This window comes from Hypanus sabinus, chromosome 8 (genome assembly GCF_030144855.1).
Source record: "Hypanus sabinus isolate sHypSab1 chromosome 8, sHypSab1.hap1, whole genome shotgun sequence".
Lineage (NCBI taxonomy): Eukaryota > Metazoa > Chordata > Chondrichthyes > Myliobatiformes > Dasyatidae > Hypanus > Hypanus sabinus.
The window spans coordinates 28,698,684-28,712,784 of NC_082713.1; the positions used below are offsets into that span (position 1 = coordinate 28,698,684).

Genomic DNA, 14,101 nt, shown 5'->3' on the forward strand with positions numbered 1-14,101 from the left:
TGCCTCCACTTTCCATATGTTCCAACATATTTAGAATGCTATGACCTATGGCTTTGTTGTCACAAAGTCCAATATACAAATTCCCTCCTGCCATTTTCCTTCCCAGTTTGTTCATTTTCATTTTACATCACTTTTTATACTTTAATAGCACCTTTATAGATGTTCCCCAATCTTTTTCAATCTGCTTCAAGTTATCAGTACCCTCCTCTCGTCTGACATCTTGCTCACACTTACTTTAGTCCACTACAGCAGGTAACTCCTTTTTCAGCCGTTTTCCCTTACCCTGTGATTCTGCATTGCTTTAAAAAGTCTTTGACAAATCTTACATTGGTTGCAGTAAATAACTTCTGTGGTTTTGTCTTTCTTCTACCTGCTCAGAACTTACGTCACTTTTACTTGCTGTAAAGTACCTTACTTCCATGTCTTGCATATCAAGAGTGCTACAGAAATACAAGTTGAATACGGGACGTGATGCCTGCAGTCAGATTATCCATGAGTTGATGGAGCAACTCGTCAAGGATAACTATAAATTATTGTTAAGTTTTCCACAATTGTAAAAATTAATGCATTTAATAATGTATGAATAAGCAAACATTGAAAAAAGTGAATTTTGGAATGTGGAAGATGCCATATACTGTGAAAAGAATTCTGTTTTTTTCTTTATGTACATACCGCTTCTCTATTGGATGGTGGCCGAAATATTTCTGCATCTGTATCCCAGGACTCTCCTTCTCCTGTTATTGAAAACAGATTTTCAGAAACAGGAAACAAACTGCTGTATATGGAAGAATACTTGACAAACATTCTTGAGAAATGAAATAAGTTCTGCTTTGCACTCATCATAATAATGTCAAGCCGAAGAGATGAATTATGGAGTGTTTGCTGGGGTTATCCCCGTGTCTGAGATTATAGTCTACAGTCACCCTGTGTACAGTCTTACCTAGTTTGGATAGAAATGCAAATTTTACTGGCTTGAAAGATCTTGGATTCCAAAGTGGGATGAACTTTGGTCTCCAGTGCCACAGTAAGTGTGGCAAAACTGCCCTGGAATTTTTGCAACCCACCTCTCCCATCTCTTCACGTACTCCAAACCCACACCTTCCAGCTATGTGTTGTGTGCATTATTTAATGGATTTTGAAATCAAGAAATATTTTTAAATCATTAAAATTGAAATCATTTTTTTAAATGTTAGTTTTTTTCTTAAAAATTAAAAAAATGAATAGGGCGTGAGGGCTTAAAATTTTTGAAATAATAATTTTATTATTAAACCACAGCAAAATGTTTCCATCATGGTCATTGCAAAGTTGACCGAAGTTGCTAGTCCTTTAAAGATGTGAAATGAATTAAGGCTAAACTCATGTCAGATTTGGTGGGCGGGTGCATGAACAATTCAAGCTGCTCAACATTTGCTACAAATATAAACTCTCGGTCAGAGAATTTACATGAACATTAGGGGTTGCTTATCTGCGAATGTTGAAGGTAATGCATTTATCTATGCACTGGCAAGGTGGAGGTTGTAATACAGTAAATCTGATACATTTCATACCTGAAGTAAAATTAGGCAAAAGTTTTAATTATTAAGATCTATTCTAAAAATATACATAAAGATGTTGGAATTACCTCTGCAAACTTGACAACAAGAGTCAGAGACGGTCATTGGAAATGGACAAGTCAGCTTCGGACAGGTCCTCAAGCCACAGTACACATTTCCTTCCTTCAGAGAGAAAAAAAATAAAATTTTCCAGATCACATGAACATTCCTGTATTGCTTTGAGAAATTCACAAATCCTCTATAACACTACCTGTCATTGTCAGAAGAAAAAAAGTCAGAATTCTGCGTGTCAGATTTTTATATTTAATTGTGAACAGTTTTATGTTGGATTCATAAAGGTTCAGTTTTAACTTCCAAAAAGAATTGGATAACATTTACACATGATCCCTATAACACAGAGAAATAAAACAGTGGGCTTAATTGTACATGTTCAAAATTGCCAAATGTGATCCTCTAAATGCCAATAAAACCAACATAAACACAGTTTTACTTATTCCTTTAGTGAGCAGTCATATGCAATGATAAGCCAAGACATTGCACCACACAGTGGCAGGAATGCATATCTCCTAGACATCAAATTCCTTAGAAAGAGTGGAACTTCTTATTGTAAAAAGGGCAAAATTTATATGCACATTCTGCTTGAATTCAAATGAGTGAACAGCGTAATTTATCGCAGACACCTTTCAGACACAAAATAAGACTATTGTACTCAATAAGCTCCATCTTAGCTGCAAAATGTCACTCCAGCACTGCTTACAGGAATCAATAGTCTGTTAAGAATGCTAGCCACACTGAGGCAATGATAGATAGATAATGTCGAGAGTAATGTTAAAAATTCTCTTAATGAGAATGTTATAAAATAAAATAGAAATATGACCATTTCAAATGTAATGTTCTATCACTGAATTTTTAGTTATATTTATTGAAACATTTAATGTCCTCTTTTCATAACTATATATTTTAAATTACGTTGTTGAATGAGTTGATCATTGACTTTGCAAAGGTGGTTGGTGCAGACACTCCCATATACATCAATGGTGCTGAGGTGGAGGAGGTTGAGGGCTGCAAGTTCCTTGGAATGAATATCATCAATAGCTTGTCTTGGTCCAACCACATTGATATCACTACCTAAAAAGCTCACCAGTGCCCCTACTTCCTCTGGAGAAATTTGGCATGCCCCCTTTGACCCTTACCAATTTTTATCAATGTGCCACAGAGAAGCATCTTGTCTGGATGCATAATGACTTGGTATGGCACGTCTCGGCCCATGACCGCAAAAAACTGCGGAGAGTTATGAACACAGCTCAGCATCTCAGCATGTCATGGAAACCTGCCTCCCCTCCATGAACCCTGTCTATGCTTCTTGCTGCATCAGTAAAGCAGGTGACATAATTAAAGACCCCTTGGAGATTCTCTCAGCTTCTCTGTCCCATCAGACAGAATGGCAAAAGCCTAAAGGTACATACCACCAGAGTCAAGGACAGCTTCCCTCATTGTTATAAGACAATGAGATTGTCCAGACAATAAGATGGACCTTGACCTTAGAAACTACCTCAATATGACCTTGCACCTTATTGCCTACCTGCACTGTTCTTTCTTCGTAACTGTGACACCTTATTCTTCACTCACCTTATTTTATCTGGTATCACCTCAATGCTCTATTACGTACAATGAATTGATCTGAATAAATGGTATACAAAACAAGTTTTTCACTATAAATCAGTGCATGTGACTGTAACAAACAAATTGGTTGTAATCACAACATTGGATTATATTTAAAAAAATGGTTATTGCTGAATCTGGAGAAAAATGGAACTAACGGGAAAAATAATCAAAGAGCCTAAATAGACATACCATTTAGGCAGGATTCTGACTTAGAGGCAATCAATCATAATTCCACAGATGTAGAGTCTAATCCTCCACTTTCCACATTGCTGTCAGGTAGTAGGATTAAATCAATGCTATAAAAGCATTAAATAAAACCAAGTAATGCAACAACTCAAGTAAAAGTTCCTACCCAAAGTTAGCTCTCCAATAGATTTCTTTTCTTTTATGCTGAGGAAAATTCACAAATACAGTCATTTACTGCTTGAGAAGGCAGGAAGCCAGCCATATAATCCACTGCAATACTTTCAGCCAAACGAAACTCCAGCAAATAGATTTCTCAATAGTTGTACATCTTGAGTGCCATAAATACTCTATTTGTCTTAAGCTTTCATATAAAGTGCAAAAACAGGATTTCAGCAACTGATTGTAATTATGTTTAATCTACAATGCCAATGGCTGATGGGTCAACTTTGTAATATTTCATTATGTAACTTAATATATACAAGTTGTTTATTTAGATGTGACTATGTAAGCTTTTTTTTCCGTTCCCTTCTTATTAAATACTCATCAGATTGGCATGGCTATTCATCCAGGCTGGCGGGGTGGACATATGTCTCTACCAAAGTATCATTCAATAGCAGTACTAGAATTTTAGCATGAAAGGAAAACAGGGACAATCATCACCAGTGGTCATTTGCTGGCATGTAGCCCTCACATGATTATCCACCTTCTCTTCCGTATCTGAAACTGTTACATACACTCAGTAGCCTCTTTATTAGGTACACCTGTGGTGGTGGTGGTGGTAGTGGTTGGTATTTGTCTGTCTCAAAGGACAATGGGTGATGATGATCATCATCACAAGCCTGGGTGGAAGGTATGGAGATCCTGAGATGCCCACTTGTCAAGATCCCCCTCTCGGCCTCACCAGTGTAGCCCATAGGAAAGCTTATGAAGCAATATGTTTCGTACCACTTGGCTGCAGGAGCTGCCGGAAGGATGTTCAATTACATCCAACTGCCTTAGGGGCTCCACTTTGGATTTGCTGCCTGGGCTTGCTCCCAGAGCCTTCATCTCTCCCAAGGCTGCCCACAAGCATTGGGGATATTTACTCATAGCTGGGGATCTGGTTCTCGAGCAGCAAGGCGTGTCCACACACCGGTGGGCACTGTGTGCTATGTGTGCAGGGGCTAGACCTCCTTCTCATCCTCTGTAGTTCAGCCTGAGTCTGAAAGGAGTTCAGTTTCCGTGTGTCACCAGCGAGGAGGCACTACATGAAGCTTGCTGTTGGAGGGGCTACATCCTGGCAGGGAGAGACTTACACATTCAGCTCTCCTTTTTGCAAGACTGCTAGCCATTGGTGGAAGCTGAAAGAGAGTGATAAGCAATATCCACTACATTACCACATTAGGCACATCTCAACAATCTGTACACCAGCTTGTTATTGCAAATATCTAATCAGCCAATCATGTGGCAGCAACTCAATGCATAAAAGCATGCAGACATGGTGAAGAGGTACAGTTGTTCTCACTAAATATCGGAATGGGGCAGAAATGTGACCATGGAATGATTATTGATGTAGTTATAAAGAAGGCAAGACAGTGGCTATACTTTATTAGGAGTTTGACATGTCAACAAATGCACTCAAAAATTCTATAGTTGTGCTATGGAGAGCATTCTGACAGGCTGCATCACTGACTGCTATGGAGGGGCTACTGCGTAGGACCGAAAGAAGCTGCAGAGGGTTGTGAATCTAGTCAGCTCCATCTTGGGTACTAGCCTACAAAGTACCCAGGACATCTTCAGGGAGCGGTGTCTCAGAAAGGCAGCGCCCATTATTAAGGACCTCCAGCACCCAGGGCATGCCCTTTTCTCACTGTTACCATCAGCTAGGAGGTACAGAAGCCTGAAGGCACACACTCAGCGATTCAGGAACAGCTTCTTCCCCTCTACCATCCAATTCCTAAATGGACATTGAACCCTTGGACTCTACCTCACTTTTTTTTAATATACAGTATTTCTGTTTTTGCACATTTTAAAAAATCAATTCAATATCGTAATTGATTACTTGTTTATTTATTAGTATTTTTAAATTTTTTTTTCAGCTAGATTACGTATTGCATTGAACTGCTGCTGCTAGGTTAACAAATTTCACATCACCTGCCGGTGAGAATAAATCTGTTTCTGATGGGGTGGTTTGAGTATCTCAGAAATGCTGACCTTCCTGGATTTTCACACATAACAGTCTCTAGAGTTTACAGAGAATGGTGCAAAAAAAAACCTAAACCAACCAGTGAGCAGAAATTCTGTGGGCAAAAACACCCCGTCAGTGAGAGAGGTTAGAGGAGAATGGCCAACAGCAGCTAAAACGAACATGCGTTACAACAGTGGTGTGCAGAAGAGCATTTCTGAATGCACAACATGTCTAGCGTTGAAGCAGCTCTGCTACAGTAGCAGAAGACCAGGAACATACAGCACACTTAGTGGCCATTTTATTATGTACAACAGCTATCTAACAAAGTGGCCAAGACCAACTGAATTTTATTTACACCCTCTTATCTATCCATTCTAAGATGAAAATATGATCTGATGGCTTAAGAGATAAGGTATTTATCCCTGCAGTCACAAAGGACCTTGGATTAGATTATCGTCTGTTAAATGAGTTGATTTTAGGACAGTTCAGGTACTACAATTGTCTCTAGCAAGCATGAGATCAAGGAATCAAAGTTAACTGAATCTCACTTCTGTTACCTTGAACATTATTAAGGGAGTGACCGGTTTCTGAAATTGTTCAATGGTGTTAGCGAAGGAGGTTGTCAACGTGGCAAAGAAGCATGAGCTAAACTGTTAATTTTTGTTTTGTCCCTAAAATGTGAAATTGGTGATGGTTATTTTGTGTGCTCTGACCTCTCCACACCTCCTAAGTAAGGCTCTGGGGAGATTAAAAAGCAAAATGAGTGATCCTGAGAGGCAGCTTTTCCACAGAGATTTTCTGCTATGATTACACTCACTACTGCTGTTGGAAGGAGAAACTTCATAGTTCTGACGTTCAAGTTGAAACATAGAAACATAGAAAACCTACAGCAAAATACAGGCCCTTCGGCCCACAAAGTTGTGCCGAACATGTCCCTACCTTAGAAATTACTTGGCTTACCCATAGCCCTCTAATTTTCTAAGCTCCATGTACCTATCCAAAAGTCTCTTAAAAGACCCTATCGAATCCACCCCCACCACCGTCATTGGCAGCCCATTCCACGCACTCACCACTCTCTGCATAAAGAATTTACCCCAACATCTCCTCTGTACCTACTCCCCAGCACCTTAAACCTGTGCCCTCCCGTGGCAACCATTTCAGCCCTGGGAAAAAGCCTCTGACTATCCACATGATCAATGCCTCTCATCATCTTATACACCTCTATCAGGTCACCCCTCATCCTCTGTCGCTCCAAGGAGAAAAGGCCGAGTTTACTCAAGCTATTCTCATAAGGCATGCTCTCCAATCCAGGCAACATCCTTGTAAATCTCCTCTGCACCCTTTCTATGGCAACCAGAACTGAGCACAGTACTCCAAGTGGGGTCTGACCAGGGACCTATATAGCTGCAACATTACCTCTCAGCTCCTAAATTCAATTCTATGATTGATGAAGGCCAATACACCGTACACCTTCTTAACCACAGAGTCCACCTGCACAGCTGCTTTGAGCATCTTATGGACTCAGGCCCCAAGATCACTCTGATCCTCTACACTGCCAAGAGACTTACCATTAATACTATATTCTGCCATCATATCAGATCTACCAAAATGAACCACTTCACACTTATCTGGTTTGAACTCCATCTGCCACTTCTCAACCCAGTTTTGCATCCTATCAATGTCCCACTCTAACCTCTGACAGCCCTCCACACCTCCAATCCTTTGTGTCATCAGCAAACTTCCTAACCCATCCCTCCACTTCCTCATCCAGGTCATTTATAAAAATCATGAAGAGTAAGGGTCCCAGAACAGATCCCTCAGGCACTCCACTGGTGACCGACCTCCATGCAGTCTACAACCACTCTTTGCTCTCTGTGGGCAAGCCACTTCTGGATCCACAAAGCGATGTCCCCTTGGATCCCATGCCTCCTTACTTTCTCAATAAGCCTTGCAAGGGGTACCTTATCAAATGCCTTGCTGAAATCCATATACACTACATCTACTGCTCATCCTTCATCAATGTGTTTAGTCACATCCCAATCCACTTGAGGTATATCAGAGTCTCAATTTAGAAGGTATTTTCAATGTAGGTTTCGCATAACGTCATAAAAACTGAAATATGACTCACTTTAGTTTCTTAGTTCAAAACTTATTAGATTGTGCAAAATAGCAAGTTTTACTTCTTTTAGAATGAATATACAGATCATTTTTTCCTATTTAATAATCAATTTAATAAGAGACCTATTATCTATTGAAAATGTCTTATTAAGCAGATCTATTTAATAATGAGTTATTATCAAATTGATTACCCTAACAAGGCATTAGTTAATAGATAATAATAGCAAACTTAGCTTCCTAAATCTGTAGTTTAAGCAATTTTCCACTCCTGGAACTGACATGACTTTGATCTTTTATTACTCAAGGAGCCACTGAACATGAGAAGCAAAAGTGAAGCCCCATTGGCAAGGTAAATATTGATAAGCCATTTCAAGATCCCACAAAGTGAATCACTCACCAACATATTGGAGTAGCAAGCAATTTTATTACCTATGGCTAGAAGAAACAAGGTATGAGCTTTTAAAAGTATGGGAATTACTCAAGTTAAAAAGCAATCACTAAGTACTGGGCTTGTGCATAAACAACTATCTTTGGACTCCATCAGAGAACTGCCTGCACCAATGGAACCATATCCTAGAAAGAGCAGTGCCGTCAAAAGAAGATGGCAGATGATTGGTAACCAGAAAGGACCTGTCACTCTGGCTGGAGAGTGTCTCTTAATCTACCTTCCACAGGCCCCATGCGTAGGTGTTCTTTCAAATGCCTACTTATGGGAACAGATGTTAACTTCTATTTGAATGCCTGAAGAAAGTTCGTTTTACTTCGTGTTCACGCTGTTTATTGAGCAATGTTGTTCCCCCTGAGGATACATTGGTCCCCAAATCAGGATGGACTGTCATCAAGTTTGTTTCACACGCACATGAACTCTCTGCTCTTTCAGTGAAACATATAGATACTTTTGCGTAGAAGACCGACTTCCACTTTGTGTGTTTAAGTCGTTGATTTGACCCGGGCTTGAGAGAAGTGCAGCTTGCTGTGGAGGATATTCTCACTGGTGTATAAAACATGCATCCAGCCAACAAGAACATGTTCCAATCTGTGTGGTTTTTAAGCATACGCTTCAGGTTTTTTTAAGCCCACATTTTTTTTGTTGTCTGGTGATCGTTACAACACAGCCAAATTACAAATTTCAATCAATATAACAAAAACGTCGAACGTTACAAACGAGAGAAAATCTGCAGATGCTGGAAATCCAAGCAACGCACACAAAATGCTGGAGGAGCTGAGCAGGCCAGGCGGCAACTACAGTAAAGAGTACTGTCGACGTTTCGGGCCGAAACCTTTCAGCAGGACTGGAGAAAACGATGAGAAGTTAAGAGCAAGAAGGTGGGGTCACTTTATTCCTGCTGTTCGATTTATTTCTCTACACAGCTCCCAGTGCTTGTTTTTAATCACTTGTCCATATACGAACATTTAGCATACACCGTCATTATCCTCTGTGCGAAAACAAAATAATTATGGGGGAACGGGAGAATAAAAAGGAGAAAGCGCGGGATTGCGTCCTCCATAATAGCCTGGCCGACGTGAAATGTTTCTATTAATTTGGCGCCATCCATTTGGCATCTCGACACTACAGCGAGTAAAAAAACAATCTGACAAATAAATTTCCACAGGCAGACGTGTATTTCTGGCACCGTGTCCCGCGAAGAGCGCTGGGACCTACGAGCCGACCTGCAAGGAACTCTTCAGCCTGGGACAGTGTGATCTGCACATTCAGCACTTTGTATGAGGTCCTTATATGATTTTATTTCACCCTCCCCACGCCCAAGATCGTAGAGCCCCCACATCCCGGTGGTTCGAACAGAACCAGCATTGTCTGAAGTTAAGCTGCATTGGGGGTCACGGTGTCCTGTGGTTTAAAACAAATGTATGCGGTGATTGTTGGAGGGGCCTTCACTTACCGAGCAACTACATTGTGCACACTGGTTAGGATGCCGCGACAAAAAGAGCCCCTCGGCCACGAACATCTCCCCGTGCTGATAGGTGGTGCCGTTATATTCACAGGATTTGCCAGTGATTTTAACAGTCGCCGGGTTGTGATGCTCATCTGCGTTGGGGAGAAGGGAGAGATTCCGTTAAACGCGCGTGTTTATAAAGCGAATGGGGTAAATTCTCGGGGCTGGAGGGCTCGGCTGGTGACATTCAACATGTCGATGACTTTACAAAAAGTGCACCTGTCCTGTGCATATTAGAAATGCGAGGTTTGCACAGCACAGGGATGTTCCAACGCGTTCCTAATACCCTGGGGTTCAACTCAAAGTTCAAATTAAATTTTATTATCGAAGTACATACATGTCACCAAATACAACTCCGAGATTTTATTTTTCGCTGCGGGATGGAATAATAACTATAAGAAATCAACCAGAGTGCATAATACAACAAACTATGCAAATGCAAATATAAATAAATAACGAGAACATGATATAACAAGATAAAGAGTACTTAAAGTGAGATCATAGGTTGTGGCGGCACCTCAGTGGCTGGACAAATGCGTGCAGTTATCCCCCTTGTATTCAAGCACCTAATGTTTGTGGGGTAGCAACTGTTCTTGAACCTGCTGGTGCGGGTCCTGGGTGGCTTCAATTATAATGTGGTCACTGTTGGAAGATTAGACCTACTTTAATTTTGTGTGTAGTTGCTGAGTGTTTAGTTAGGCTGCACTTCGAGAACCCCTCACATGGTTTAAGCTTACTCAGAGCCAATCACACCGCGACTTACATTGTGTTTACCGTATCGATTTTGGCCGACTGTCACCCCGACAAGCTTAACTGAAACTTGGAGGAGTGTATAAAGAAATGCCGCACACAAAAATCGGTGAAGGGCCTGGTGGAAGTGCTGGGAGACGCGTCTATAAGGAGAACTTGCAACATTTAGACTGTTGTGTTCTGCTGTCGCGAATGCCTGGCACACAAGAGGTCGGGATCAGTGTAGGTGCGAATACATTGTCTGCGGCCACTGTACATTTATAATTTTTAAGCTTCATTAGAGACGTTTCATTATTATATAATAATAAAAGTTACGATCCTAGAGGGACTGAGCGTCAATGTGTTTCCAATCAGGCGAGTCAAGAGACTGCAACACGATTGGCGTGTGACGTGCAGTCAGCTCGAAACTGGTGCCAGACATCCATACAGCCGTGCCAAGATATCGCCTTCAACAGCAACTGAACTGCGAGATCAAGAATACACATCCATTCTACACCCCCTCCAAAAAAAGCGCCCGCTATAAAAATCAATATTTATTCTACTTAATTCGCTTTGTGGCAGTTTTACTAGCTTTGCAGAAGAATTTAAAAGGAGATTAAATAAATACCGCGTAAGGCTGAGTTCAAATCTTACGTTGTAGATTCCTACAGCATAGAAACGGGCTCTTTGGCCTAGTTCATCCATGACGGTGCCATTTGCCTGTTTATGACCTATATCCCAACATTTTCCAAATATCTTTTAAGCATTGTATACCCACCTCTACCACTTCCTCTGGTAGTACACAATATATACCTACCATCTTCTGTGTTAATTATTTGTCCCTCGTTCCCTTTAAATCTTACCCTCTAACCCATGCCCTCAAATTTTAGATTCCCGTACCATGGGGTAAAAGACTGACCTTTCATTTTATCTATGTCCCTCATGATTTTATAAACCTCTATAAAGCCAATTTGCAACCGTCTATACTCCAGGTAAAGCAGTCCCAGTATACCCAATCCCTCCTCACAACTCCAACTGTCCTCTCCCTGCAACATCCTTTCTTTTTTTTTTGTTAACCATTCACAAAGTTCTGGAATCAAATGAATTCAAGAAGGGTCTCAGCCTGAAGTGTCAACACTTCTGTTCCTTTCCATAGATGCTGCCCAAACTGCTGAGTACCCCCAGCATTCTGTGGGGTGCTTAAGATTCAAGTTTGTTTATTGTCATTCTTCAGTAAACAAGTGTAAAGGAGAATGAAATGATTACCCTGGATTCAATGCAGCCTTAAAAAACACAATGAAAAGACAATAAATATATACACAATCCTATAAAACAGAATGTATAAGTACATGTTATGATTCTATGTGTTTATGTATCTATGTATTTCAAGTTATACAGTACAGAAGGAATCTATTTGACCCAGTCTCATCTCGCTTACTCTTTGTAAGCCTAGTCCACAACTCGGCACTACACTGTCATCATTGTCCTGTAATGTCTTTCACTTTCAATTGTTCAAAGAACTGTCTTTTGAATGTTACTGTTTAATGTTTGGATACAAAAGCGGATTTTAAGAGCCTCTTAGACAGGTACATGGAGCTTAGAAAAATGGAGGGCTATGCGGTAGGGAAATTCTAGACATGGTTACCTCTGGAATAGGTTACATGGTGGCACAACATTGTGGGCCAAATGGCCTGTAATGTGCTGTAAATTTCTATGTTCTATGTACTGTTGAATCTTCTTTCAACGTCTATTCAGACTGCACTCCAGGCCACAGCAATTTAGGTAAAATGTGTCCTTGGTTGCATGTACCATGCATGAACTAGCATTGTATGTGCATTTTAAACTTTCTTCCAGAATGTGTTTCCATTGACTTCTTTGAAGTTTGGAATGAGAGAACTCACCAACCAGCTGACTCTACACCAAGTATTTAGCACATGCAATCTAATAGCAACCTTTTTGTTCCTCAATTACTATTGTTTTTGAGGTACTTTAAGACCTATGTTACATTGACCAGCCTTGAACTTGCTACCATTTTGCTTTTTTTTTTGAGAAAGGCTGTAAAATTTATAACCCTGCTGTCTTCAAAGGATTGGAAGATTGTGATTGGTTCTCTACTACTTTCATCCTTACTCCAGCAGTAAGATGGGATATCTCTCAATTGCATTGGATGAAATTTCCATTTTGAGTGCTTTAGTTCCCCATTCTGGTTCTCCTCTTACCCCTTCACCTTATCTGCCTATCACATCCCTCTAGTGCCCCTCCTCCTTCCCTTTCTCTCATGGTCCACTTTCCTCTCCTCTCTCAGATTCTTTCTTCTTCGGGCCTTTACATTGTGCACCTGTCAACTCCCAGCTTCTCTCTTTATCCCTCCTCCCGGAATGATCCACCTTCCCCCTCACCTGGCTTCACATATCATCTCCCCCTCGCCCCATCTTCTTATTCTGGTTTTGTCCCCCTTCCTTTCCAGTCCTGATGAAAAGTCTTGGCCTAACCTGCTTAAGTCCTCCCAGCATTTTGTGTTTGCTACTCTGATAGTATTACATTATTTTTATCCTATCCTATCGTTACAGTGACAGCATTGTCTTCTTGAGCATCTGTGCTGCCACAGGAACATTTAATGTCATTCTCCAACTGGTGCATCCCTTCTTATACTGCAAACATCTTTTGACACCCTTTCATGTTAAATGATGACTTATTCTCCTGCACTTCCCTGCCATCTCAATGTTACTTATTTTCAGATGACCTTTGCTCTATTCTTTCATACTGTTTTTCCACTATATGGTTCACTTTAAGGCTCCTTAATTTCTGTTTAATTTTCATCTTTGTATCATTACTCACAGATGGAATTTTAACTCTGTAGGTCATTCCTGTGGGAAAAAGTTTACTGTCAAGTTTCCTGACTGATTCCACTAATTGTTCAATACTGTTTTGATATCAATATTTGATTCTAATCCAATTGAGATCAGAATTTCCTGCTTACCCACAGAAATCGATATAAATATAACTGATGATATTGAGCTTCCTGCTGGAATCTGCTTCACTTACTTCATTCTTCTCTAAAATTAGATTCTGTTTGCTTCACTTTTGGGCTTCAATTCAATGAAGGAGGTTTGCATGAACATGTTTCAGCAATAATAATTCCCTTCCCATCCTGTGACTTGGTTATTTATGCTATGCAGTTTTGTACTAGGATAATATTTCAATCTACATTTAACTGTACTGGACAAGTGGATTTTCTCTTTTGTCTCTTTGTATCTACAAACGCGTTTGTATTTAAGTGTTAGCCTATGGTGCATACCATATTGCCTCTCCAACTGTTTATTTATTTGAATGGCATGTTATTTGACCTTTGAAGTAGAGCATCCTTTCACATTGTTACAGTAGTTTGTTTGATGAAAATTTCCAAATGCTCTTTCTGTTTTCCTTCAACATCGCCGCTGCCATGATTTTCCTCCATGCTGTTGCCCCACAAGACTGTGCAAATCTGTGATGACAGCCCTCTACTCTACTCTCTGTAGACTCCTGACTGTGTGGCTAGACTCTGTTCCATCTCCATCTGCAGGCTTGCAGAGGGTATCACCACTGTGGGCCATATCTGAGTCAGAGTACGGGAAGGAAATAGAAAGCCTGGTGACATGGTGTCATGAGATCAAGCTTTCCCTCATTGTCATTTAAAAAAAAGCTGGTTGTTGACTTCATGCTATTCATGTTGCTGTTTACAACAATGG

At 40.5% G+C, this 14,101-nt stretch overlaps 1 protein-coding gene across 4 annotated transcripts in view; it reads right to left on the reverse strand.

Moving 5' to 3' along the window:
- Positions 1–14,101, reverse strand: part of chrdl2 (chordin-like 2) — a 55,040-nt gene that overhangs the window by 17,537 nt on the left and 23,402 nt on the right. For all 4 annotated transcript variants that reach the window (XM_059976878.1, XM_059976877.1, XM_059976879.1 and 1 more), the window contains 3 exons: positions 9,591–9,736; positions 1,622–1,715; positions 673–734 (listed from right to left, as the gene is read on the reverse strand). In XM_059976878.1, coding sequence (XP_059832861.1) covers positions 673–734; positions 1,622–1,715; positions 9,591–9,736 — 302 coding nt within the window. The remainder of the gene's footprint in view (positions 1–672; positions 735–1,621; positions 1,716–9,590; positions 9,737–14,101) is intronic.